The sequence below is a fragment of the Candidozyma haemuli genome (genome assembly GCF_002926055.2).
Source record: "Candidozyma haemuli strain B11899 chromosome Unknown G_2014730914, whole genome shotgun sequence".
NCBI lineage: Eukaryota > Fungi > Ascomycota > Pichiomycetes > Serinales > Metschnikowiaceae > Candidozyma > Candidozyma haemuli.
In genome coordinates this window covers 807,126-833,221 of record NW_020289905.1, presented here as the reverse complement: position 1 = coordinate 833,221, position 26,096 = coordinate 807,126, and the positions used below count along the sequence as shown (strand labels likewise).

The 26,096-nt window shown below is 46.4% G+C and overlaps 10 protein-coding genes across 10 annotated transcripts; 5 read left to right on the top strand and 5 right to left on the bottom strand. All coding sequences in view use genetic code 12, as the record gives it.

The window, feature by feature from the left end:
• Positions 1-986: 986 nt before the first annotated feature.
• Positions 987-3,063, top strand: CXQ85_004468 (uncharacterized protein; the record flags this gene model as incomplete). The annotated part of the gene is made up of 2 exons (XM_025488084.1): positions 987-2,564; positions 2,878-3,063. The coding sequence occupies 2 exons, from the start codon at positions 987-989 to the stop codon at positions 3,061-3,063; spliced, it is 1,764 nt and encodes a 587-aa protein (XP_025341892.1).
• An 857-nt stretch (positions 3,064-3,920) lies between these two features.
• CXQ85_004467 (uncharacterized protein) lies at positions 3,921-7,580 on the top strand (the record flags this gene model as incomplete). Its single annotated transcript, XM_025488083.1, has 1 exon — positions 3,921-7,580. The coding sequence occupies one exon, from the start codon at positions 3,921-3,923 to the stop codon at positions 7,578-7,580; it is 3,660 nt and encodes a 1,219-aa protein (XP_025341891.1).
• A 66-nt stretch (positions 7,581-7,646) lies between these two features.
• Positions 7,647-8,354, bottom strand: CXQ85_004466 (uncharacterized protein; the record flags this gene model as incomplete). Its single annotated transcript, XM_025488082.1, has 1 exon — positions 7,647-8,354. The coding sequence occupies one exon, from the start codon at positions 8,352-8,354 to the stop codon at positions 7,647-7,649; it is 708 nt and encodes a 235-aa protein (XP_025341890.1).
• Positions 8,355-10,071: 1,717 nt separating this feature from the next.
• Positions 10,072-10,932, top strand: CXQ85_004465 (exosome non-catalytic core subunit; the record flags this gene model as incomplete). Its single annotated transcript, XM_025488081.1, has 1 exon — positions 10,072-10,932. One exon carries the CDS (start codon positions 10,072-10,074, stop codon positions 10,930-10,932), a length of 861 nt encoding a protein of 286 aa, XP_025341889.1.
• A 1,177-nt stretch (positions 10,933-12,109) lies between these two features.
• On the bottom strand, positions 12,110-14,671 carry CHO2 (phosphatidylethanolamine N-methyltransferase; the record flags this gene model as incomplete). The annotated part of the gene is made up of 1 exon (XM_025488080.1): positions 12,110-14,671. The coding sequence occupies one exon, from the start codon at positions 14,669-14,671 to the stop codon at positions 12,110-12,112; it is 2,562 nt and encodes an 853-aa protein (XP_025341888.1).
• Positions 14,672-16,556: 1,885 nt separating this feature from the next.
• Positions 16,557-18,035, bottom strand: FGR3 (Fgr3p; the record flags this gene model as incomplete). The annotated part of the gene is made up of 1 exon (XM_025488079.1): positions 16,557-18,035. One exon carries the CDS (start codon positions 18,033-18,035, stop codon positions 16,557-16,559), a length of 1,479 nt encoding a protein of 492 aa, XP_025341887.1.
• Positions 18,036-19,070: 1,035 nt separating this feature from the next.
• On the bottom strand, positions 19,071-20,528 carry CXQ85_004462 (uncharacterized protein; the record flags this gene model as incomplete). The annotated part of the gene is made up of 1 exon (XM_025488078.1): positions 19,071-20,528. One exon carries the CDS (start codon positions 20,526-20,528, stop codon positions 19,071-19,073), a length of 1,458 nt encoding a protein of 485 aa, XP_025341886.1.
• Positions 20,529-21,468: 940 nt separating this feature from the next.
• CXQ85_004461 (uncharacterized protein) lies at positions 21,469-22,253 on the top strand (the record flags this gene model as incomplete). The annotated part of the gene is made up of 2 exons (XM_025488077.1): positions 21,469-21,616; positions 22,081-22,253. The coding sequence occupies 2 exons, from the start codon at positions 21,469-21,471 to the stop codon at positions 22,251-22,253; spliced, it is 321 nt and encodes a 106-aa protein (XP_025341885.1).
• An 877-nt stretch (positions 22,254-23,130) lies between these two features.
• Positions 23,131-23,925, bottom strand: CXQ85_004460 (mitochondrial 37S ribosomal protein mS23; the record flags this gene model as incomplete). The annotated part of the gene is made up of 1 exon (XM_025488076.1): positions 23,131-23,925. One exon carries the CDS (start codon positions 23,923-23,925, stop codon positions 23,131-23,133), a length of 795 nt encoding a protein of 264 aa, XP_025341884.1.
• A 430-nt stretch (positions 23,926-24,355) lies between these two features.
• On the top strand, positions 24,356-25,990 carry CXQ85_004459 (uncharacterized protein; the record flags this gene model as incomplete). Its single annotated transcript, XM_025488075.1, has 1 exon — positions 24,356-25,990. The coding sequence occupies one exon, from the start codon at positions 24,356-24,358 to the stop codon at positions 25,988-25,990; it is 1,635 nt and encodes a 544-aa protein (XP_025341883.1).
• Between the last annotated feature and the right edge of the window lie 106 nt (positions 25,991-26,096).

Here is a 26,096-nt window from a genome sequence, read left to right as displayed (position 1 = left end):
AACCAAAACCAAACAACGCGTTCTATGAATTCCTCGTGTGGGGAATGCAACATCCTCGAAGCATGGCGGCACATTGGCGGCACACAGCTGATTTAGAGAATGCACTGGGAAACGGTTCCATACCTGGGTTATTCCAATGAAAAAGGTCAAGAATTGACCTTCCAAAGAATCCCATACTTCACTACCCTTCTAAAACGTTATTAGAGTCTCCATCTGCCTTCCCTTCACCCTGGGAGGCCCCTTGGGCTCGTGGCATGTCAGATACGAATGCACACTGGGTTAAATGGACAACAGCTCTGGGACGAACGTCCACTCTGCTTTGTGGAACTACTACTTCAAAACCCGCCAGTATCAACGTTCCCCAGCCTTCCAGCTTTGTGTTAAATACTTGCTTTGCGCTATCTATGCTTGATAATCCCGATCCACTACTGTTCAAGACCATCTAAGTTATGCACTGCTTACACGTAATAGACCGGGTTTAGAACGCCCAGATATGGTCTATTTTGTTTCGGCTTTCACCCTTCAGGGTCCCCCAACGCCGAAAACCCTGTTGCCCAGCGTAAGGGATAACGTCTTTGTGGTTTCTCCAGACTTGGCAAACCACACTCCCTCCTACCCCACGTTTCCACCAGGACGCTTTGTACGTCAACCAGATGTTGTCTGAAGGCTGTTTCTAAACAAATATCATCAATTCGGATATACAGATACCTCTTTGGATGTTCCCCACATTAAACGCCTTTCCATTATCCCTCACCATCTACCTTTCCCCAACGCCCTGACGATTCGGTGCCCTGACAGCAAACCGGTTTATCGTTTCCCTTCGAACCTTGGCAACATGCATTTTAGTGTCCATGCTGTCGAAACCAGTATACTTTCGTTCCTCGGCACCGCCCCCACCAGTTGAATAAATGGCTGCAAAATGAAACACATACATTGATCTAGACTACTTAAAGGGCCAGCAATCCACACTTGTTTCCTCCCATCCAATGCTTTTCAAAGCCTTTTATGCCCTTGTGCTCTGGGCTGCCATGGCCCAGGCGTTGTTTGTTTCCAGACCAACTCCTCCTTCTAAAGATGCCTTCTATGACCTCCCACTGAACCTTTCTGACTACCAAAGCGGTGATATCATTGCTATCAGAAGAACACCAGTGGAAGTCAGGTCCTTGATTTTTTCCATGGACGTGAAGAACTCGTGGCAGGCGCTTGTTCGTTCGGAAGACACTTTTGGCGTACCTAACGCTTTTGTCACTACCATCTTGGAACCCTACAACGCTGACCCTAAGAAAGTCTGGTCCTACCAGGTCTGGGAAGACGCCAACAACATCAACTGTGCTCCTTCGTACGCTCTTTTATATAAAGCAGACCACGATACGATTACTACCCAGACCGAAGTGCCATTTATCCAGTATGGTCTTTCCAAAGGCTGGTATGTGGTTGTTCCTGACTATCAAGGACCAAAGTCTGCGTTTACTGCTGGCCACCAGGCTGGAAAGGCTGTTTTGAACGGCATTCGTGCTGTTTTGGAGTCTGGCGATGTCACTGGAATCAGTAAAGATGCCAAGGTTGCACTTTACGGTTACTCTGGAGGCTCTTTGGCTACTGGATGGGCTTCCCAGCTTCAACCAGCGTACGCTCCAGAACTCAAACAGAACCTTATTGGCGCTGCTTTGGGAGGCTGGGTGACCAACATTACGCTGACTGCTGTGGCTGCAGATGGTACATTTGCTGCTGGACTTATTCCCAATGCCTTAAACGGTATGATGGACGAATACAGCCATTATGCCCATATCTTCGACAAAGATTTAAGAAACAGAATCAAGAAGCGTATGTTCTACCAGGCCAAGGAGAACTGTCTTATCAACTCTCTTACTGCATTTATTTTCCATAAGTTCTTTATTGGACTCTTCCCTTACTTTGGACTGAAGCTCGACTTCTTCCATATTCCAGAGATTGCAGAGATTGTCAGAGAAAACACTTTAGCTTACGAGAAGAACGACGGTGTTCCTGAAATCCCCTTGTTCGTTTTCCACGGCGTTGCTGACGAAATTGTGCCTTTCGAAGGAGCCGAAAGAGGTTACAAGAACTTCTGTGAATGGGGAGCTCCTTCGATCGAATGGGCTATTTCTGAGACCACTGGCCATATCATTGAATCGTTTATTGGCGTAGGAGCTGCTCTTACATGGTTGGAAAAGAGGTTTGACGGTGAAGCTGCCGTGCAAGGCTGCCAGCGTGAAAGCCGTACCAGTAACCTTGACTACCCAGGAGCAGATGTTGCTTACCGCCAGGTATTGAATACCTACGTGAGAGGTATTTTTGGTGCTGAGATTGGAGAGGACACTGTTGACATTCACGACTCTACTTGGCTTAGTAAGATTGTTGCTTGGGGATTTAGCAGGTTCCTTGGCCTTGTGGGTCCTCTTCCTCTTAAGAGAGAGGAGGTCGAGACCTTGGAGGACGTTGTGGGCAGCAGAAGCGTGGACGAGTTGTATAAGGGATTCCTGGATGTGAAGGAGTTGTTTGAGGCCAACGGCATTGATCCAATTAAGGTGCTTGAAGGTGAGCCAGTTACGTTGTAGAGGTGAGTTTATACTGAATGAAGTGATTGATGAAGGTAGAGGTTGTAGAAGGAGGGAGGGAAACTGGTGGGAATAAAGATAAAAGAGGAAGAAGTGAAAAAAGAAGAAGTTGGATATTGAGTATTTGGGGTTTCATCTATGGATAATGGTGAAGACTAGTGGAAGGCTAAATACTGTTTAAGCTTTACCCATACTGGAATGAAGAGTGCTAGAATACTAAAGATGAACATCTAGACTTCATTTTCTGAGCTTGTTAACCATACAAGAGGATATGGAGACCTTATGGCTAATCAGTAAATAGACTACTACTACTACTACTACTACTACTACTACTACTACTACTACTACTACTACTACTACTACTACTACTACTACTACTCTTACTACTACTACTACTACTACTACTACTACTACTACTACTGATCCTAATCCTAATCCTAATTCTCTCAGTGAAATACCCTTGAAGGTTAAAATCGTTCAAATATAGACCCTAAATCCCCAATCTGAAGCCTTCCTCTCTTGCCTTAACAAACCTCTGTAACCATACTACTCCAGCTTGTACCACTCCATCTCCACCTCCCTTCAACCACTCCCCTCTACCTGCCACCAGTCCACTCCTTGACACCCTCCCTCCACCCTCCCCTCTCCTTGTCTCCTTCCATACATACACCAAGCCACTGATCCCATTGACAAACCTTCTTTCCTATAAGCCTCATCAGCCTTATCGATAAGCATTCTCGAAGGAATTCTCCAAAAACGACCTCCACTTCGTAGCATTTCCCCCCTCGGCTCGCTGGGACCAACTTCTTCGTCAAAGACGTACCACGGCAAAAGTACCTACTTTCTGTAAACAAGTAGTCTTCCTCGAAACCTCTATAAATCGCCAATTCCCATCCACCTGACCAAAACCGGCCCAAAAATTAAACTTCCCGAACCCCTTGATCCTCCTTTCGTCCAAGCCTCTTTCTTACAAAATATCCTTTATTTTTTCCCATTTTGTGCCTCCATCTCTGTTGCTTGCTTCTTCCCCAGATTTTGCTGGCTGCTCGTGCGAGGAAGAGTCCAGCTAAAACCGCCAAAACTGGCCATAAAAAAATTCCAAGACCACCAAAACAACCAGAAAACTTCAATGAACCCATCTGAAACCTCTGAAACCTTTAAAAACTCGCCGTTTCGTAAATCACCGTCCTCTTCCCTCCGAAACACCCGTACACCACGCTTCCTCTACTTATCACTACTGAAACATCACGAAACCAACCTTCCATTGCTCCAATTGCAAACCACAAAACACCAATCTCCAATTCCCTCCAATAGCCTTCCTCCAAATTCTCCCAACCACCTCTCATGCCCTCGTCCACAGAAGAGGCGCCCCTGCAACAGGCCCTGGACCCTGTATCCTCGGTCCAAGTCAATACCGAAGCTTCCGCCACCATCAAGGAAGCTGCCCAGGCAGAGGAGGACGAGTTACCGGCTTCAGCCGAGTTCCACCATATCAAGCTTATATCTGTGGCGTTGAAAGAGGCTGCTTTGGACTCGCCATCGTTCAGAGCCTCGGTTAACCATCTCCATACGCAGCTTATGACTACAGAGAAGTGGATCTTGGCGCTTAGATCGTCCCTTACGAAGATTCCCAAACAAGTGAAGGAGTTGCAGAGTTATGTGAATTCGTTTTTGGAGTACTTGATGCCCCAGTCTTTGCTGGACGGCTTGGTGGACCAGGAATACACGCAACAAGCCATGAATACGATCTTTGAGGGCCTCAAGATGGTCTGGGATATCAGTTTGGGGCTTCTTAATTATTCAATTCCTCGGCTAGAGTCGACCAAGGATACGATCATGGAGCGTATAGCGTTGTACCAGACCTATAAGGTGCGTTTTGATGAAGCCCAGGCTAACTACGATAAGTTCTTGCGGATCCATATGTCTACGCCAAAACTGAAGGATCCAGCTTTGGTCATGGAGGATCTGTTGCAGCTTTTTGCTGTGCGGAAAGAGTACATGTCTGCTAGTCTTGATCTTATCATTGAACTTAACGAGGTTATCGAGTATGTGAACCATAAAATCGTCAGGTTCGTTTATCTAATGTGGCACCAGAAAGTGGAGCGTTTTGGTACCCATCCCATTGTCCAGCAGCTCTTGACAGACGTGTGGACTCATCTTAAACGCATTTCGTCGTGGTTTGATAATTATAGAGGCTCTGTGGCCAGGCTCCGTAAAGATATGAAGGCTGCCAAAAAACAGATCCACGAATCCACCAGCGCCAGTTTTGTGCCTTCCGGTGATCTTAATGATTATAGAACGTCGCTCATTAATAGCAAAATGTTGGCAAGCTTCCCTGAGACTGCTGTGGAAAAGCACGGCCATTTGTTCATGAAAACATATATTGAAAAGTCCACAAAGCCTGTTTGGGTTCAGAGATGGGCATTCTTGCAAGGCGGAGTGTTTGGGCTTCTTGTGCTAAGTCCATCTGGCACGGCGGTTCAAGAAACAGACAAAATCGGTGCTCTTCTTTGCAACACCAAATACACAGCTAATGAAGACAGAAGGTTCTGTTTTGAGCTCAAAACCATCGACACGACTATCGTCTTCCAAGCAGAAACCGTCCAGGAACTCTACCTGTGGCTCAAAGTGTTTGAAAATGTCAGAACTAGAATCACCACTACTGGCGACCCCATGACGAATTTATTCGGCATCGCCAGCAACAGATACCCACCACTCATATCGGAATTTGCCAATTCCAACAACACAAGCACCGACAAACTGTTGACGAACTCAAAGGTCATCAACAAAGAAGGCCAGATAATCACCTCCTCCAGGCTTTCAGCGCATTTGATGAAAAACCAAAAGTTGTTCCAAAACTTCGTCTACAACCAAGTGACAAGAATCCGGTTACCTTTCTTCACAGAATACAGCCGGTCCACGCTTATAGCATACAGTTTGGCAGGCTCCACCGCTGTACCTACAGCCCTCAGTGCCAATATCTGGGGGTCGCTTAATTGGGGCTGTTATTATTTGCATGAAGATTTCCACGCCAGTGCCCACGAGGAAGTTGCTCCTGTTCCCGAAGAGCCATTTACGAAACAGATTGGCCATGGTATTATGGTGCCAGCTAATTACCCAGATACACTTTTAGGCAGTGAGATCCAGATGAGGGCTCTTTTTGAGTCTGAAGTGGACAACACAGAATGCTGTTTGCTTTCGTTCCACTGCCTCTGGTCGCCAAACTCCAACCAGGAGCTCCGTGGTACAGCGTTCATCACCCAGAAAAACTTATACTTTTACTTGCATGCACTGGGGTTTGTTGCTTTGAGCAAAACGCCCATTGACCAGATCGTGGAGGCCAACTGCGTGCCCAAGAAGAACTACGACTACATGAAGATTCATAAAGTGAGTGGTCTGATCAAGACCAAGATCTTTTTGGGCGAGGGACTCCTAATTGCACAGAAAATCAACGGCATCATCCAAAACATCACCAGCAACAATCCATTAGATGTCAGCGGCATGATCAGCAAACTCAAGGATATCGAGAGAGAGTACGCTCTGAAGAAGGAAGAGCTTCGAAGACTTGCAGACCACACAGCGTCACCAAACGAAGCCAGCTCGTTTGAGGTGGACCGTCGTCCTCACGACTCTGAACCGAGGTTTAGGGTTGATTTCAGCGACGACATGCACTTTCTCAGTTCCCACAAGATCAAACTCCCGCCCAAGGCTATATTCCATGCTCTTTTCGGCCACAAATCACATCTTATGGATGCATCTTATCCTATTGTGTCAGTTAAGTACATCACTCATGGACAGTGGATGAAGATGCCAGGAAACGACCGTGGTTTATTCCGTGATTTCCTCTCTGCCATCGTTTATCACGACGGTAAAACAGATACCATCACCGTCAGACAGGAAATCGAAGACATGAGCGAAAACGAGTACTACTGCTGCAAAACACTGAGATCGTCATTCAAGTTTGGCATGGTGACGTTTGAAATCAACACAAGAATGGTGATTATCGCTACCGAGGGCGGAAACTCCAAGATCATGAATTATGCTTCCTTGATCTTCGACAGGAAAACCATCTTCAATCCGCTTCTCAGAAGCTTATCGAAAACCTTCCAGACTGCGTTTGCCAACGGTGTTCATCGTCGTTTGGATAAGACAGCCAAGGTGATTGGCACCCACGGTCAGATTGCAAAGGCCATTTACATGTATGGTAAAGTGCCCATCACCGACGTGCCATATGTGATTCCAGCGCTGCCTCCAACGCAGTTGAATGTTGATACAGTGTTCCGTTTGACATTGAGGGGCACACTTGGATCTATCATAAGAAAGATCACTTCTTTTGTATATTTGGTGGTCCACGGTATACAAATGTTCCTCAACAGCTTATCAATGAATAGAGTGTTGGTCTTCACAATCATTTGTTTGAGTTTCATGAACGTGTTTCTCATGGGCAGGTCAACTGTCACCTACTGGCAAGCAAAGAATGCCAGAGGTGTAATGCTAGACATTATCCAGGGAGAACCAATGATCATGGAGCGCGCCATTTACTTGAACGAAGTGAAGGACCTCATTAAGAACCAGCACGTCACCAAGGATAATTCAACGTGTTTCCGGATTTTCCTGGACCAGTCGTTTATCCAGAATTACGACCAAGCGCTGGCGTGGAAGTTAAAGTATGAGGATGACATTGCCCGATCCGTGGCCACCAACCTCCGGCGAACTTTACGAGAAATCGGCATCCGCCGAAACGAATTGATTGTGAGTTTGCAGATGCTTAACCAGCTTGAGGAGGAAGTGGCCAAGGGCGAATGGCGCAACTGGCTTCTGGACGAACTTGAAAAATGCAGTCTTCTAATGAACCCGACCAGCGAGGGAGAAACACTGAATGAAATCAAGGCCAGTTATACCGAAGGTGTTGACAATTTGCTTGCTTTTTGTGAGTGTTGTTCACAAGAAATGGCCCATCTTAGAGCCTTCGAAGGTCAAGACCAATCGGCAGCGAATATATAGAAACGATCAATAAATACAACTCCAGGCCAGCCTGGAATGTTTCACACAAACATGTCGTTGTCATGGTTACCGGGCGCTGACGGTAACACAGCTAACCATTTTACGCCACGAGTGCTTAATCTTGCTTCTTTTTCTTGGGTTGACGCTGGAGCCCGTCAGACTCGTACGGCTGACTTGCCCAGATTCAGATGCAGCCGTTCCAGAAGACGTAGTAGACGTGACAGACGACTTGCGATGCGAAGCCCTTCTTATCATACGAATCACAGCGTCAGCATACGTCACTGGGATTTCCTCTTCAGGCACTTTGGGAGCCATAGACCGAGCCATGAGCTCCTGAACCGGGAGTGTCACTGCCGGCAGTACCTGATCAGGCGTCACAAACAACTGGAAACTGGGGAACCTCGACGCCACGGAAACCAAAGAGGGGTGTTCTGAATGAAGATCCATAAGCCTCGTGAGCCGATACTGCTTGCCCATATGAAGAAGCTTAATGTCACTGACAAAAGTCATATGCTGGGTCCAGTTCTGGGCATACAAGTACACCAAAAGATGGAGGGTGGTCACGGCAACGCCGGCGCCGATATACCGTTCCACAAACCTCTCCAAATCAGCGATTTCCACGGTTTTCGTCTCGGTCAAGTTCGGGAGCATCACTTTGATCTCGGATAAAGGAGGCTGGGCAGAGGGTCTTGCGGCTGGGAAACATTTGCCTGGGACGATGGTGGAAGTCGACAGGCAGGGCGAAAGCAACAGGAGGGAGTCAAAATCGGCCATGGTGGGAGTGAAGCAAAATATTGGGGAAAAGGGCGATTTTGAGGCGGGACGTGTTGTATTTATACTGGCAACCCCCACGGCTCTTAGGAGAAGCTGCAAAAGAGTGCATGGAATCCTGCACATAGACCGAAATTGGGTCTGGAGTACATGACTCCTGCATACAAACGCGGGGCAATGGACCAATAGTCAAAAAAAAAAACTGCCCTTGTGTATGTTAATTTGCCGATTTTCCATAGTAGGCTTTTGCCTATGACGAGTATTTTTTAACTGGAGTTTCCAGGGCTTATATGTAGGAAAAAGTGGAAAAACAGCTTCTCCAGTTCCTCTTGATTTCTTCATTTCCCTCTTGATTTCTTCAAATTCTTCATTTCAAACGTAATACCTCTCGAGGTACCCCCAGTCGTCAAGAAAAATCACATTTTCCATCCGCCGAAGCGTCGCCGCAAGCATCTCGTTCTGCCTATAATACTCACATCCACTTGGCTGCAAAACGATGTGGTCAAGTCGTTCGATAATAATAAGGTTCGAAGGATCCTCAAGCATTGCTATTTTTTCATGCAACGCCAGCAAATCAGTGACGTGCTCGTAATGAAAGTGATGGAGCTTTTCTGCCGTTTGGGTCCATGGAAAAGGGGCCCTTGCAACGACGTTCCGGAGGGTTTCGGGAGATGTGCAGTTGTAGTAGTGGGTAGGTTCCGAGATTGGCCGGGCCTGGACGAGTTCGAAGGCGTGGTGGAGTGCCTTGTGGAGGCCCCCTGACGTGGAAATATGTGCTTTCATGGGGCGAGGAGGGGAGTTGTTGGAGGTGGAAGGCTGGTAGTAGAAGTGACTATGGAGGTTTAGTAAGAATAGGTTAAACCTAATTGGGATACGTGGAAAGGTGTGGGAAGGTTACTGGCCAAAACGGGTCTGGCTTGGCTGCTGGCCTTTAGAGCTGGTTCCGTTAGGACTGGAGTGTAGCTGGAGCTGGCTGGTCAGGTCTGAATGGTGGACTAGTGACACACACGTGACGGGTGACCGTGGGAAAGCTTCAATTGGGGACTCCGTCGGTCCGAGGAAGCTTAAATTGGGAGTTTAAACGTGTATGTTAAGCTTCTGTCGAGGTTTGGTGATGTTTGCAGCAGATACGGTGGATAAGCTTCTGCTATTATGGGGGATTAAGGTTTTAGGGGAAAAGGGGACGAAATTGGAAAGGGGAGGGGAAAGGAGGTCGGTGACCGGAACGTGCTGGCTGGGAATGGCTGGGAAGAGGAAGAAGGAGGTTCTGGATGGGAATTGGGGGGTTTGACGTTGGTGATGGCGTCTGTTGATGTAGTTTGGTCACGTGTGATAGGACACGTGGAGATAAACAATCTGGGGTTTTCCAGGTGGTGTGGCACCCCAGGGATAAATAAAGCAAAAAGGATAGGTTATAGCTGTAGTGGTAATGGCTAAGGCTGCTTTTCAGTTGGAGAAAGTGGTCGAGTTTGATGGTTTCTTTAAAAGCACGTGACTATAGTCACGTGCAAAACTTCAAATAGTATTTCTTCCGTTCCACTTCCACTGCAGCCCAGGTACTCCCTGAGTGCTCTACTTCACCTATATGGCTCTCTTATAACCGCCTTTCCACCCCACTAAACACCCCCTTGGTTGACTTATCTACACTTTATCTATCCAACCTGCATACACTACACACTACCTCATCACACTAACTACACTCATCAACTACCAACAACCAATGAGTACAGACAGAAGACGAATTACCGGTCCTACGGACGCCAAAACCCCTCAAGTCGGTATTTCCTCCGGCAAAACCCCCACGGCCAAATTTTCAGCAGCCGAAAACGCCCATGGCGTCCGCAGATTCTTCCTCAAGTCTGGTCTTACGAAAAACGCCAACGGCCTGGCTTACTTGGAAGTAGGCAACACAATTCTCGAAGTCAGTGTCTACGGGCCTCGTCCAATCAGAGGGCTGTTCATAGACAGAGCGTCGTTCTCTGTGGAGTGCAAGTTTTTGCCATACTTAACCCAACCTAACGAAGTCATCTTCAACGCTGGAGACAAGCGTACTGGAAGAACAGGCTTAACCAATATCGAGCACAGAATCAGCACGTACGTGGAAACGGCGTTTTTGCCGTCGATATGCGTGGAAAAATACCCGAAATCGACCATCGACGTGTTTGTAAATGTCATTGCATTCGATCCAGCAACTGGAACTCTACCTAACTTGATCTCGTGGGTGGTCAACTGTACTGCTTTGGCGATGGTGGATTCAGGCATTGAAGTGAAGGATTTGGTCACTGCTGGCCATGCCAAGCTCACTGGAGAGAGTATAGACCTTGATCTGCAGCTCCATGCTGAAAAGGATACTTCTACAGGCACTGAATGTGTGGCTAGTTATATGAAAATGCATGATAACGAGATGGTGGCGTTCTGGGTGGAGTGTGACGAGTCGAAGGAGGTGGAAGCGGCCAGTTTGGAGAAGTTGTTGCTGGGATGTGACTTGATGTCTACGGAAGTGAGGAAGAACCTTAACGGGTACTTGCTCAGGGTCGCCCGCGAGGCCGATGTGGTGCAAGAGGGCGCCGAAGAGGAGTAAGGGGAGAATTGTGGAAGAATTACAGAGAAGGCTAAACAGGCAACGACAAAATAGTGTTACGTTCCCAGGAGCCAGACATGCACTCGAAAAAAACCTAAATCTGATAAGGTGATTTCTTCAGACAGCTGCATCGTCTCAAAGGCAAAGAAGAAGGAACAAGAGCAGATAGGAGGGGCCTTTGAGGAAGCTTGGTTTACCAGAAACCATGATACATCAATAAGAGCACCAAGAGCACCATTCAAGACAGAACTAGTTTCGTTACGAGGGCTCTACTAGCAGTGTAACATAGAAATGCAAAACATAACGTTTCAAAGAAGTAGTAGTTGGTGATCAACTATTGTACCTTTCCAGAAGGATTTACATATATGGCATCTTCCAGTTAATATCTGTCTTTTGCAATCCTCCAAGCCGATGCTTTATCGTAAGTAAGTACAGAAAAGAATATTAAGTATTTCATAGCTATAGAGGTTCCATTTTTTATTTCTACTCCATTATTTCTATCCCATTTGGTTCTCTCTAGACGTTAATCTTCTGTACTAGAAGTCGGTATAATGAACAAATTCAGATTTGTAAAGACAGAAACCGTAGTGATAGAAGCTTTACAAAGAAACAACTTTAGTTCTTACTTAAAAAGAAGTACCTCTTCAAAGTTGCATTGAAGTGACTAGAAATGAGTTTAAGGGTTTTCAGTAACATGTATTGGAAGGTTTCTGTAAGGCCTTATATGTTTTGTACAAGTGAGTAAGTGGAGGTAACGAAGTGGAAGTGGCATATAAAGAGAAAATTAAATAAAGTGTTTAAGATGTTTCTGGGCCTTTAAGTAAGTATTGTTCAATATTCAAATGAATGGTCTTTGGGTAGTAAGTGGATTTGGTTATATAGTTTAATAGGAAGTCATATGGAAGCTGGAAAGAGACTTCCACCAACAAGACATCGAATAATAAAGAGCAATAAGAAAAGACTCTCAACTTCCAGTTCAATCCAGTTTGGAATGCCCAGAACTTCCCTTAAACTGGTTTTGATAAATCTGGCTTGGTTGCTGGAATTCGATGAACTGTAACTTCTTGAAGAGTACCTTAGACTATACCCTTTAAACCTCACTTCCCCTGCATCACCTTCTCCTTCTACACCTTCGTCAATGCAATATCTATGCAAACTCTATTTACACGCTTGTGCTCTACTGGGTCTTCTTATCCTGTAAATCTTGCTCGTGCTCGTCCACCAGCAACTCAGACAAGGCATTGTTGATCGACACCAACTTGGCAGCCAAGTCGTAGATGGTGAACTTGTTGCCGCTTTCGTTGTCGTTGTAGATCAAGAACCGCTTGCTGACCTTCACGCCAGTGCTCTTGGCAATAAGCTGAGCGACTCTGGTGTAAATGGCCACAATGTCGTCTGTTTTGGAAATAAACTGGTAAATCGGCGTGTTGATGTCGGGAGACGACTCCAACATGGGCGAGAAGATGGTTTCGTTGAGCTCCTGGGCCAACTCGGTGGCATCTGAAGGGTTGGTGGGGACAGGAATATGAGGAACCTTGATTTCGAAAGGCGACGAGATGAATCCAACATCGTGCTTGCCGTCGATATGGTATCTAAACTCGTAGAGGCCTTCTTCCCAGAATAACTTGTCTCTGGAGAACTCGATGGAACCGGTGGTTTCGGCTCCAGTCCAGTCCCAGCGGGAGTTGGACGAAATCAATGTTCTGTAACGGGAGTAGGTGGTATGGGTGACTTTGTATAAACCAACCCAGTCATGGGCAGAGTGCTCTGAAGGAGCAGTGAAGTTGACTTTCACAGGCTGGCCCACGTACTTGTAAGGAATAGAATCGGACTCTTCCAAGCCGGTGATTTCTAAGTGGTAGTCGCTGTTGGCAAAGTACTTGTTCTGGGATAAGTCGGCGATGTTCTGCTTGGAGAACATGCTGGTGGTGGCTCTCAACTCCTTCATGAAACTGTCAAACGACAAAATCAACGAGGTGGTGGCAGCGTTGCGTTTTTGCGAGTCAGATCTACTGAGCTTCTTTTCAATACTTTCAGGCAACAAGTGCTTCTTGACGGTCTTGGTGACTCCACTGTCTTGGTAGACCTCTTCTTCACCATAGATCTTGATCATGTGGTTCTTTTCAATGAAGTTGATTCTGACAAAGTTGTTGACGACCCAAATCAAGCAAATCACAAGGTTATCGAAAGTAGGCAACATCAACGTAGCTCCCATGACACCACAAACACCAAACACTTGTTCTGGGTTGTTCAAGTAACGGTAAACACCAGCCTTGGTCAAGTGGGCTCTTTGAGGCATGAACGAAGACTTGGGGATAAAGAAATCACCATAAAACCAACCAAAGTAACCAATCAGATCAACAATCGAAGTGTTGATCCAAACCTGAGTAATAACAAGCAAAACGCCCATGAAAATCCTCAAGTAAAGGTAATCGGTAAAGAACAAGTGCTGGAACTCACACCAGGTAAGAACCTTAAACAAGTTCATACCAATAAACGAAGCATACGTCAAGTTGATGAAGGAGTTGTAAAGAACAGCAAAGTTGTTCAAAGACTTCTCCACGGGCACGTTATTGGAAAGGTACCATCTAGTAAAGGTTTTAAACTCGCTCTGGAAAACAAGAACACTGTTAATAGACACAGATTCAAGAACCTTGATGGTGACGGTCAAGTAGAAAAGAATCCTACCCACAGCAGAAACGTTGGAGGCAGAAAGCGACGCCAAAATGGGAATAAACGCCAGGTACGTCACACAGTTAATCAAATTGATCACATCACTGGCTCTAAGAAGGTTAAAGTTGGCCAACCCAACCAAAGGCTTTGCGTTATCGAAATTAGCCAAATCCTTATAGCTGATCAACTGCAGTAAACTGTTCTCGTTGGCCGAAGGACCATAGATCTTATCGATATGAGGGTTTTCAATAAAGTGCAAGAACACCATTTGCAAGAAATGGCCAAACAACGCAACCACAAGCACCGTATACGATTTAGCAATAAGCGCAAACCCATAGTATCCAATATAACCCACCGAGTACATGGGATGAGGGAACATTTCAAACACACCGTCGAAAATCAAATCTTCATTGTTGATCTGGCGGAAGAAGAAGTCCCCCCAGTACCACGCATAATCCTTAATGGTATTATGAGCATTGATCTTCACCCAAAGGTTAAACAAGATCAACGACACACCAACGACAATTCTTGAGCTCACCGCCCAAACCGGCTGCCCGTGCAAAAACTGGTAATCGTCCTTAAGGCAGCACGCCACCACAAGACACACAAACGTAGTGAAGTCCAGCATCAAGATCAAATCCACCACTTTGCGGAAAATCAACCACGTATTGAAGTCCACTGGAAACCCACAGATATCATACTCAGCGCCCATCTGCGACCTGATCTCCAACCGTACAAAATTAGCCAATCCACTCTTGTTCTCCTTGTCAAACACACGGTACTTGCGTGCCCACTCCACAAGCCTAAACCTGTTCAGCTGCTGATTAAGCAAGTAGCCAATGCCAAAGTTATAGCAAAAACGCCAAAACACATACAACGCAATAAACGCCTTGATCTGGGCGTCGGCCAGCGGAAGCAAGAACACCAACCCGTTGGACGCCAAAAGCACCAAGATGATCACTTCACACACCAGCTTCCTGACTGTGGGGTCGAAAAGCGTCTTCACCATATCGTGAGTTTCCGGAACGGCGAAGGTCTCGCCACGGAAGGTAATGCCCTGGGCCATTGCTAGGGGAGGGAATTGGAAGGAGGAAAGTTGGGAAATATGGGTGGATGGTGGCAGAGAATGCTCAACAGTAAGGCTTTATAGGGTTGGAAAAAACGCCGCGCATGTGATTATTGGGAATTTCAGAGGCTTCAGGACGGGGGATAGTTGGGAAGAAAGTAGTTTAGAAAAAAGGGGATTTGGAATTGGAGGATTTGGCCCGTATTTATAGTAAAGGAGGGGAAGGCAGGGGGTGTAGGTTGTAGAGGAGGTTCAAAGGGAGGGTGGTTGGTTGAGGTGAATTTTTCACTTTAGGCCCAACGGTTTTTTGGGTCTAATCGGGAAGGTCTATTTTTTTAGATTGTTTTAGTCGGTTTAGGGCAGTTACAGGGGATTGAGCGGATTCAGGGAGTCCAGGAAGGGCTGGGTTTGGTGGAGGGTGGATGGACTGGGAGGTGTTCAAGAGGGTATTTTGCAGCCATTGGGGATTGAGCCAATTGGACTGAAAGGGTGATGAAAGTGGGTTTGGCAGGGTAGGGGCAGGTGGTCCTTGACAGGGATACTGGGAAACAGCGGGTTTTGGACGAAGAGGGTCGTTTTGGAGGATTATCACTGGCTAGTGGTGGAAAAGACACTGTGTGTCGAAAAGCACTGACTTGTACTGGAGGAAAGGAAAAGAACCAAAAAAGCGTTTGAATTTCGCTTTTTCTTTTTCCTTATCGCTTCTTTTACGTCCACCCGCCTCTTCTTCTTCCCATCTAGAAACTGTGGAGTCGTGATGAGCAGCACAGCGGGTATAAGCAAGATCCTTCAGTGAAGCCGACATGCGGAGGCGGGTGGGACGGGACTGTGGAGGCTGGTGGGAGTTGTTGATTTGGAGTTGGAGGAGGAGTTGGAAATTTGAGTCTTGGGTGATGGCTTTTGGTTGTTCGTTTAAATTGTGGAACCACCTTTTCTCATGGTAACGCCTGGAACTGAAGAGATCCAAATCTCTACAGTGCTTCAGAAGACAAGGTCATAAGTTGTCAACAAGAAGGAAGATATTGAAGAAGGCTCAAAAGAAGTAGTATATATTCTGGCCCGGTAGCTATATCTTTCTATGGCTGTTGATGGCAGTTCCAAGAATGCCATTCAGAGGGAACCACTGTGGTCCACTAAGTAGGATAACCTTTAAGGGTAATGACGTCTTTAGGCCTTCCTAGGTTTTAAGAGGGATATCAGGCTGTTTAATTATGAAAGTTTAGTCTAATTATACTGCTACTACCAATATCTCTGTTCTACTTATATTTGTGTCTCCACCGAGGCTGTGGTGAAGAAGTTATTTAAGGTTAAGTTAGGTAGAAAAACATAGGTCCAACTTCATCTAACATTTTCCTTTTATCGTTATAAAACGAAGTCTACTGTATCACTGATCTTCCTTGTTATATCTTTACTTCTTCGAATACTCTTGTACCAGTGGAACCACAGTTATAAGAAACCCATAGCAAATCCTTTAAAAGCTTTAAAGACTTCCACTGGAGTAATTGATTTTTTGTCCTGACTTAGTTGCTGACTTTGATGTTGCTCTAAACCAGCAAGTAAAAGACGAATGGCGTTCTGCTTCCTACTTAATGCTTACCTCGAGTCAGTCAATGTCTATTAAGCAAAAGAATATGTAACCAACGACGAAAGTATAAAAAGAAGCACCGAATAGTCTCCAATCAGACTTGTCTGATCTTTAGCTGACATCGAAATAACCAAGAATGTCCCCGTCTGCTATCTTCTACTTATGCCACGAACAAGCCTTGTAGTTCATCACTTGTCCATAACCTCCCTCTATATCTCAAATCAATAACGTTAATTGAATGGCCTATGCTAATAAATCACCTTCTTTGTCCCAATATATACAAAAGTGTCCAACTGTTCCCTAGAGGGTCACTGGATTGTTCCATGTTCCGTCGTCCTGACTAATCTTCGTCAACATATCGTCCAAGCCGTCATTAAAGTCTTCAGCACTGAACGACTTATTCACAGCACTCTCTTTCTTCACCTCTCCATCATCAGACTCGTCCTCAGAAAGAACAACCACGTCCGGCGTTTCTGTTCTTTCCTCCTTGACAGGAGTATCTTCATCTATAAGCTTGTACCGGTCAGTTTCGACCAACTCTATTTTGCTGATGGTCCTTGGCGTCGTTTTGACAAAAAAGTTGAAGATATCGCTGATGTAAAGCTGTTTCAAGCCAAACTTTTCATCGCACAACGGACATTTGTACAATGGCGGTGTTCGACAGTAAACCTCCAGGAAAAACATCTGGCCGTGCTCAGAAAACAGCGGGTAAACGAGTCCAGGAGCCTTGAACAGAAGCGCTCCTTCAGAAATGAGTTTCTGTTGTTTGAGGAAAAGCTGCTCGAGTCGTCTAGCATCATGGCTCTTCAGTACAAGCGATTTCCGTAAACTGTGGCGAATGCCAGCGGGCATTTTCGAGAAGGTACAGAAATTATCAAAGTCAAAACACTCGAAGTGGCGGCACGTTGTAGCCTTCACCGGGAGAGCAATCTTAGTAGCCGAGTATGGATCTTTAAGTGAAAAAACAATCTTTCCCACGACCTCAAGGTCGTCTTGGTCGTCGCCACCGGTATCAAAAAACGTATTTAGCTCTCTTTGTATAGCACACACCAAGTTTGGCGGGATGTTCCTATAGCCAGGCGGCGCTGGAGACGTTTTAAGCTTGATGGGCTTATACAACGTAGGTAGAAGTTTATGCATGGGTAGTGGAGGCTGAAACGGTTTCCTCTGTGGTTCTGGCTCCTTCCTAGGAGACGTGACAAGCTGTGTAGGTACAGTGTTCGTGGACGAAAGAGCATGGTTAAGCTCATCGTCTAGAGATGACAAATCGGAGTCTTCTTCGTCTAGTTCGAGCTGCTGCGGTCTGGACCGCTGTGGAAGCACCCGAACCTCAAGAACCTCAAGTTCAGACTCGGAATCCGTATCTTTCTGTGTTGCTGGCTCTGGAGGCGGCGCCAGCAGTTCTGGCTGTGCTGGTGGAGTGTTCTGGGGATGTAGCAAAGGCGGAACGCTTCTTTCAGGAACAGGCCAAAGAGGAGCCATCTGAGGCGGCTCTTTCTCGGGTTCCACGGTCCTCGGTAGTTCTTCAGCGCCCCTTTTCTCTGGCGATGCCTTTGCCAGGCTTCGTGTGATTCTCTGGGGGCTAACGTTAGGCCTTGTCAGGTCCAGCCCCAGCAGAGCAGGCGCCGCCGGTGGCGCCGCCTGCCGTAGTCTTGACCCCAACTTGATACTCACAAGAACCTTATTAGTCACAACGCCATTTTCCAGATCAGTGCATGTTCGAAAGCTCACAGGCCCCAGGTTCCCAGATTTCGGTCCCATGACTTGGATACGGGTCATCTGGACAAAAACAGGAGGAAAGAAGGGTATGCGGTGGTGGAGAAGACACGTGGGAGGGTTGGTATGGGATAAACAGTAGGGTTATGTGGATTTGAGTAGTAGTTGTAGATGTATATATATAAGGTTAGTGCGCGATGGTGATGGTTAAGTATGGAGGTGGGAGAGGAGGAGGAGGAGGAGAGATGGAGAGTGGTGGGAGAGGAGGGAGGTTTTGGGGTTTGGTGGTTTTGGGGGTAAGGGTTAAGGTGGTGGAAGTTTTGGGGAAATTTGGAGAGGCGGTGGTGGTTTGGCAGTGGGTGCAAATCTGCGGTTGGAGAGGTAAGTGGGGAGGAGGGAGGAAGGGAAAGAAGGACGAGTAAGGAAGGAATGGAGGTTGGTTGAGATTAAAGAGGATCGAGAGAAAGTGCTGATTTGTGTTACTTTGGGTATGTTCGTTTTGGGTTGGTGGAGTGGCGGTTGGTGGAGTGTGGACTGGGTGAGCAGATGGTGCTTTGTAAGCAGTGGAGGTATGTGTAAGGGGAGAGTGAAGGGTGGTTTGAAAATGGTAGGGTGGGTTTTGTGGGTGGATTTGGAGTTGGTTTGCTTGGGAGGGGCTTGGGAACTTGGGGACTGGGAGGTTCGTTGGTAGGGGATATATATATGTTGGTAATGTGGTAGTTCCAGTAGACAGTCAGTAGGGAACTGTAAATGCTCTGAAAAGCGTGAAAGGGCGTAACTATAAATATTCGGTTACTAATTTATTTCTTCTATTTTCTTTATTTTAAACTCTAGTGTTCTATTTGGTTAGTCTTTGATGGTTCCTGAAAGTACAGCAATAGACGCATCAACACTAACAGAAGTAGCACTGAAGCACTTCTTAATGATGAACAAGAGTAAAGCCGGATTCTAAATACAGCAGTATTTGCCAAAGTTCTTAATCAGTCCTACTCTTCTTTATCCCACGTCTTTTCACCACCTTCCCTACAAACCACCTCATGAAACAACATTTGAATATTTAACCATAACTTCTTTTCCTAAAATCACCTTCTCCTAAACCTACTCATACTCATCGGCACTGGCAAACCTCGGGAGCCAGAGACACCGTTTGGGCGTGGCAACCACACTCTCGTACACATAAAGCACAAGCAAAAGCACGACAGTATTACCCATAACCGCCGAGGTACCAATATTCAAAAACCCAAACAAGAGAATCAAAAGCGCCACGGGAACCCTCCAGAAGATTCTCCAGAACTTCAGCACCAAAAACGTACCTGGAGGGTCTCTGCAATCGTCCAAGTACCCAATACCAGTGATACTGAGCAAAGTGACACACAAACCGCCAGTAAAGAACAAGGTAAGTGAATAAACGTTGAGTTCTGGATCTATAGGGACTTCATTCATCTTTCTGCCCCAGCCAAAGATCGTAGGTTCTTGGATACCCAAGAGTTCTCCAGCAGCGTCTGCAGCAAGCACCACTGAGCCAATAAGTGGAATGTGTAAGTAGATCCATGTAATGGCACGAAAAGCGCTGTGGCGAAGTGGATGTACAGCCTTTTCTGACGTTCCAGCGTTATCGTAAAGCCAGAAAAGAATATACGCAATCACAAGACAGAAGATGGCTCTGGGGTATAAGCTGGTGAAGCCTACGCCAATGGGCAGCTCAGCAGTGATTTTCGTCAAGAACTCGCCAATGGCAACGGTGAAGAACGCAGACATCCTTTCCACTTCGTGTTCGATGTTAAGGGCTGTAGACATGGAGAGTTTCAACAACTGTTTGGTGGTAGGGTGGAAGACAACCGTAAACGTAATCTGTTCAAGCACAATGGCAACAAGTGAAAGCACCAACTTTGTATTTGGCCCTACAAAGATCACTGGCACCCAAATACAACTTGTAAGGATCAAAAACACAAAGTATAGACGTTGCTGAGGACGGTGTTCTGGGATATAGAACGAGTAGAAGAGCAACATGAACGCCAATGATAACCTGCAAAGAATATACGGCACAATTGTGAAAACAGCACCCCTAGTCAGCTCCAAAACCTCCGACTGGGCATTCACAGAGGTCGTAAGCAACACCAAGATCCACAAAAGGTACAATTTCTGCGACAAGTCTTCGTTATAGTAGTAATTGGTGACATCCTTGATATCGGCCCAGACAGTCCAGTACGGCAAAAACACCAAAACGTACTTGAACAAGGAGAACCACGAAGCATTCTCACAAGCGTCGCCAGCCACTGTTCCTATGATTCCCACATAGAGCAAGTCAAGGAACAACTCTGTTTTTGCCGACAGCCGTTCTCCCTTGGTACGGTACAACACTCCATCTTTAAAGTAATTGAGTGCATGGGGTCTGATAAACCACACAGCGTCCTTGGGTCTTTTTATATATTTGAAGTCGATTTCCCCATACTTCTTGACGAAGTCGTCTTCACCTTCAGAATCAGTAAGGAGCTCTTGCTGCGGCTCAGGTTCACCCACAAGTCTTTCCAATGGGCTGGGTTCGCTCGAAGACATTAAGTATGGCGATTGGGAGATGGAATTGGAGGGAGGGAGGGTAGCGTTGGTTTTGCGTTGCTATGCGATATTATGTTGCCTGCTGCATGGAAGACATGTCATTCTGCACCTCTAAAGGCGTGGCTAGTGCGGTTGCAAAATATGCGCTAAGGGGGTGAAGGAAGGAAGGGATGGGGAGAAGAGGGTTGGAGGGTTGGAGGAAGAAATGGAATGGTGAGGTTCGTTTGGTGGTGTTAACGGGATATTGGGAGTTTAACTGTGGACCTGGGATTGAGAAGTTTGGGAGAAATGGAGGGGTGATTTGGGCGGTGAACGAGGAATGATAAGAAGGGAGAGTCAAGATGAGTGGGAGTGGTTTATGGTGGTGCTTTGGTGCTACAAGTAATATCTTAAAGTCAAAGGAGCGCAGTTGAATGACTTATGTAGAAGCCTGTGCAATGGAAAAGTAAAAAGGACACGGTGTTGGTGGTGTTCAAGGACATGGAAGGTAGATATCAGAGAAGGATATGCCGTAGTGTGGAAGACATATTTTCTGGAATTGTCACATAAGAAAGAAGAAGTTAGATTGTTTATTTAATCAAGAAGGGAAAGGAATGGAATGTATGGTGCTCTTGGTAGACATGTCTTTGATGAAGAGTGGTGGAGGTGCACAGTGCTTGAGGCAGTTCAGAAAAAATCGGTATAAAAAGGAGTGATTTTTACGGCATTTTGTTTAAATTCACTAAGTGCACCGTATTCAGCTCTTAGTTTAGCATTAAGCTCTATATTCCAGAAAATGTGCACCATTTCCATTGGTTAAGTATAAGGTTCTGGTGATGCACCAAAGAGGAAGGTTAACCAGCAAGGAATAGCCTAATAGGATACAGAATGAACTCTCATAGCTTCAAAACCAAAGAAGGAAAGTAGAGAAGTTGAGAAAAGTAAAGCTTTCCTTTGAAATATGGCAAAGTTGGTGGTTTGGTTCTACTACTATTTCAAGACCTCCAAGACACAGACAAACCTTATGTTCGAAAGGAATATTAAATGTCCAACTGACAAGGAGATTAGTCTTAGAGCCTCCAGTGAACTTCATAACATGTCTTATTGTCGTCACTTACATCTCTAGAGCTGTTCCTTGACTATCCACTTCCCTCATAGTTAAGCACTTTTCGCAGCCATTTACAGACGCCAACCAACCCTCCAATAACCACCACAATTACACTAAAAGAGGTCAGAAAAGGTCAAATTAGACAAATATACCTAATTTCATTAAACGCATCACAAAAACAAAGTACATGATATAAACCGTCTCACTTAGAACACAACAGTCCTTATACCTCTACAATGCTCAATCCACCACACCAGCTCCACCCACACAAGAAACCAACCAAAAAAACAACATCTGCCAACCTACCTGCCCAAAACCCTTCCAAATCAATCAAGAATAATTCTCTTCCATCCCTTACCTTCTTCATTATAGAACGTCTGGATGTTTCGGTTCGCGCACGCCCAGCCCACCAATAAGAGCATCTGCGAATAATCCATTGCAACCAGAACCCGAACCGACTTTCAGCCATGAGCAGCAATCCCTGGGCCAAGAGAGACGCGTGGAGATACGAAGGCCAGTTCTCCAGAATCAACAGATTCAAGTCGGCCTTTCCTGGGCTTGGAATCGCCACCGTGGCGTTTTCTGCGTACTTGGTTTACGATAAGTTGATCAAGAAGCCTGAGGCTGGCCATCATTAGATAGTGTGAAATATATGCATTTTTTGGCCGATTGTAGGCCCACGAATGGGAACCATGAATGGGGACGTTAGTTCCCATTCATGGTGGAAGCGAAGAGGAAGAGAAAGGGAATGGGACGCAGATCCATTCATTGCCTATGACAAGGGAACCTTCCATATATGAAAAACAGATGGTACTATATGGATGTCCCTGGTTTAACGAAAAGACTACAGTCATTGAGATCAAAGTGACAAGTTTGGTGATGAGATGAAGTAATGCTAGAGATGGAGGATGGAGGACTACTGTTACAGATGAAGTGGGACTGCCTACTTTGAAGAACGCTAAGACAAAGCATTCATACCTGTTCCAGGACGAACCGCCGAGTTTTGTTCCCTTATTAATGATGGAGACGAAGACAAATGTTAGTTTACGTTGCTTGACTTGCAGCGTGATATACATTCGGTCCATGATGCTTTGGAGACAAGAAATGGTTTAAACGATCTCGTTCCAGCAGCTCCATATTCACATTTCACCTATTTCGATTCCTCCTACAGCACTTGAAGAGTCCACTGACAATCCGTCAACCTTTTCTTTTTCTCCATCCACCAGTCAACGCCATTTACTCTTCAACTCCTATGCCCCAATTCAGGCTCTTATGACAGCCTTGCCCAATCTCTATTCCTTCAATAATTAAATCATCAGCTCTGGCTGACGAGATACTCTCGCTTCATTCTCCTTCAAAAAAGAAGCACATCATCAACCTACATCACTAATTCTATCATGGGGACTGGCAGTACCCATATTACACTTCCAGCAATCTCCCTTCACTCCCATATCCCTTCCCGCTACACCTTCTTCCTTCGTGCCTGAATATTCACTATTTACATGCCTCCTCTGTCTACTCTCTAGCCTGGTCTTCGCCCACCGACGACTCCCAGATCGAGGGCCCATCATCTTCCTCTGCATCGTTCCTGGCAAGCGTCTTGGAAGTTCCCATAGTGGCACGCAACGCTCTGGTCTCCTCGGTGGCCTTTGGTGCCCAATCATCAATAGCCTCTTGTTCCTTCTGGATACCCCAGTCAGTATTCGTGCTTGGGTAGATGGAACCGTACATCGTCAGCTCTTCACGCAGCACGGTAGCCTCCATCTCCTCGGCCATACGCAACTGGTAAAACTCAAAACGAGCCTGGTCGTACGCTTCAAAGAGCGTACCCTTAGCCTTAGGCTTATCCTTCAACAAGTACAACGTTCTTTGCACCACCAGCTCTCCGTCCAAAGGTTTGCTCAACTGGAGCATACGTGACCAGTCACAATGAGCATTATCGTCTCCTTGGGTCTCCACGAGGTTCTTGGGCCTGGCAAGCTCCCAGGGATGTTGATGGTAGAAGACATCTCTCAACTGGTCTTCCAAAAGCTTGATCTTGGGAATGGCGTTGACTTTGCCGTGGGTGTTTCGGCGGTCTGTGCGTGACGTTCTGGTGTTGTAGTAGTTGCCTTTTTTCTTTGCAAGCAAGTCTTGGGGGTCTACAGGCTGACGACCAGCTTCGAGCTTCTTGGGTCTTTTCGTCATGTCGTAGCCGGTGGGGTGGACGCCCACAGAGTTGACCCAGGCGGGTCTGTCCAAGAGGACGCCTTTCTGGAGGAAATGGGACGTTCTCTCCAAGACCCTGGTGGCGTTGTGTTGGATCTTCATTGGATGGGGTTGGTGGTTTTGGTGAAGGTGAAAAAGTAGCTGAAAAGTTCGTGTAAAGTCACGTGATTGAGGTGGAAACAGCTAATAACCAGGCAACCAGGACCTCCAGAGTCATAAAAAGTAGATTTTCAGATTCCCCGACTTTTTATCTCTCTGTTGATACCCATTTTGTTGTGTCTTCGTGGAATCCCACACTCCACCTCCCCATCGCGATCATCACCAACTATCACCATCCACCTCCAACCAGACATCATCCATGCCAAACCCCGCCAAGGCCCAAACAGCAGCCAAACTACTACTAAGTCACGTGGCAGCCACGTCCTCCCGCCCCTACCTTTCCCAGCTCGCCAGCCCCAGAGCTCTACGGCCCCAGCTGCCTCTGCATGAACTAACCCAAAGAGCAGAAAGACTACGCCAATTGAACAACCAGATGGTCCATAAACCTGATCCAAGCCAGTACGTGGCTTTTCTTCAGACCTTGTATCCATACAAACAGTCCTTGGCTCGTCTCGAGGCGCCTGAGTCGCCCAGAGCGTTGGTTAACCATTCTGCCTTGTACAGACAGTATATGGAGCTACCGAGTCCAGGAGTGGGGCATATGGAGCCAGAGGACTTTGAGTGCTTCATGAGGGAGATCTTGAAGAGACGAGATTTTGTGAAGCCGAGTTTCGTGGCGTCTCTGGGTTCTGGGTACTACCTGCCTTCACTGATACTCAGAGGGTATAAGGAACAGATGGAGCAGAGGGAAGCGCATGTTAAAATGTGCTGGAAGGTGATTGGCGACTTGAAGGAGGCTGGGATACCTATTTCTGTGGAAGAGCAGAACCAGTTGATCTACTTGGGCTTTTTCAGGGACAGAAAGGACGTTTTGGATGAGGTTGAAGCTGCCCAGCGAAAGAAGCTGTATTTGGATACGGCTATTGGAGAAAGTGCTGGAGAGAAGAAGGGGGGTGATCTTCTGCCGAAATTGTTTACCTGGGAAGCGTACAAGCTGCTTAAAGAGTCGCTTCCACAGCCTATACCGTTGAGTTCGATAAATGTGCTTTTATTGACTGCGTTTCGAAACGAGAACAAACAGGCCGTGGAAGACGTCAAGGAGCTACTTAATTTGGATAAAAAGCATTCTGGCAAAATTGACCCGGATCGGGAAACTTTCCAAAGGTTGATCTACGGATATGCTGATTATGGCGATACAGATACAGCTTTGGAGTATAGTGCCCTTTTGGCAGACCAGTTTCCTGAATTTTTGGACGTGGAGAACCTCAACTGCATTGTCTACGCCTTGGTGAAGGCAGGAGCCCCCGAAAGTGCAGAGAAAGTCGTCCAGGCAGTTGTTTCAGTCTTGGACAGACCACTTGAAGCTGAAGAAGGGTACATTAAACGGTTGACGCCAGAAGATAAGAAACTCTACGCTTTGGCTGTGGAAGAAGCTGTTCAAAAAGGTACCCACAAGATCTTTCCCACAGAAATAACCTTCCTTCCACTACTTGACTACTATTCATCTTCAGGTACTGACTTTTCCACTATACGGCTGCTTCTACAAGTCATGGAGCACAAGTGCCATCTTCCGCTAAGCACCCGAGTGTTCCTCAAAGTGTTTGAGTCCTTCCAGCACGGAACCCATACTTTGGAAGACGCCAAAGATACTATTGCCATGGTAATAGGGCTCCATGACGCCTACCATGAAATCAGCACAGATTTAAGACTCAAAGATAAACTCGACAGGCTCCATATGCATCCAGAAGTGGAGAGTTTGCTTCATCAAACGATCACGCCAGACTCAGGCAGTTTACCGCTTGAACAAGGCGCATTTCTCAAGCTTCTGGACCGGCTAGTTCTGGCGATATACGATGCTGTTATCCTGGTGATACGCAAGAGTGAACCAGAGTCTGCCTTGAAGATAGGCGACCATCGAGCCGAGTTATTTGAAGCACTTGCGGTATCCAAAGCCAATGCTTCCAAGGCCTCCGTAGACGGACCCTCTACGGCCGAGCTCTACCAGCGGGACGAGCTCAACTATATCAAAAAAGGGTACCTCATCGACCTCATGGACCGGATTAGCTAGACGACGGGTTCCCAGGGTTCCAGCTGTCTGTTACTACCTCAGGTCCATTGCATCAGTGTAAATAGAATATGGAACCATCCAGTAACCTACCAGTAACCATCCAGGC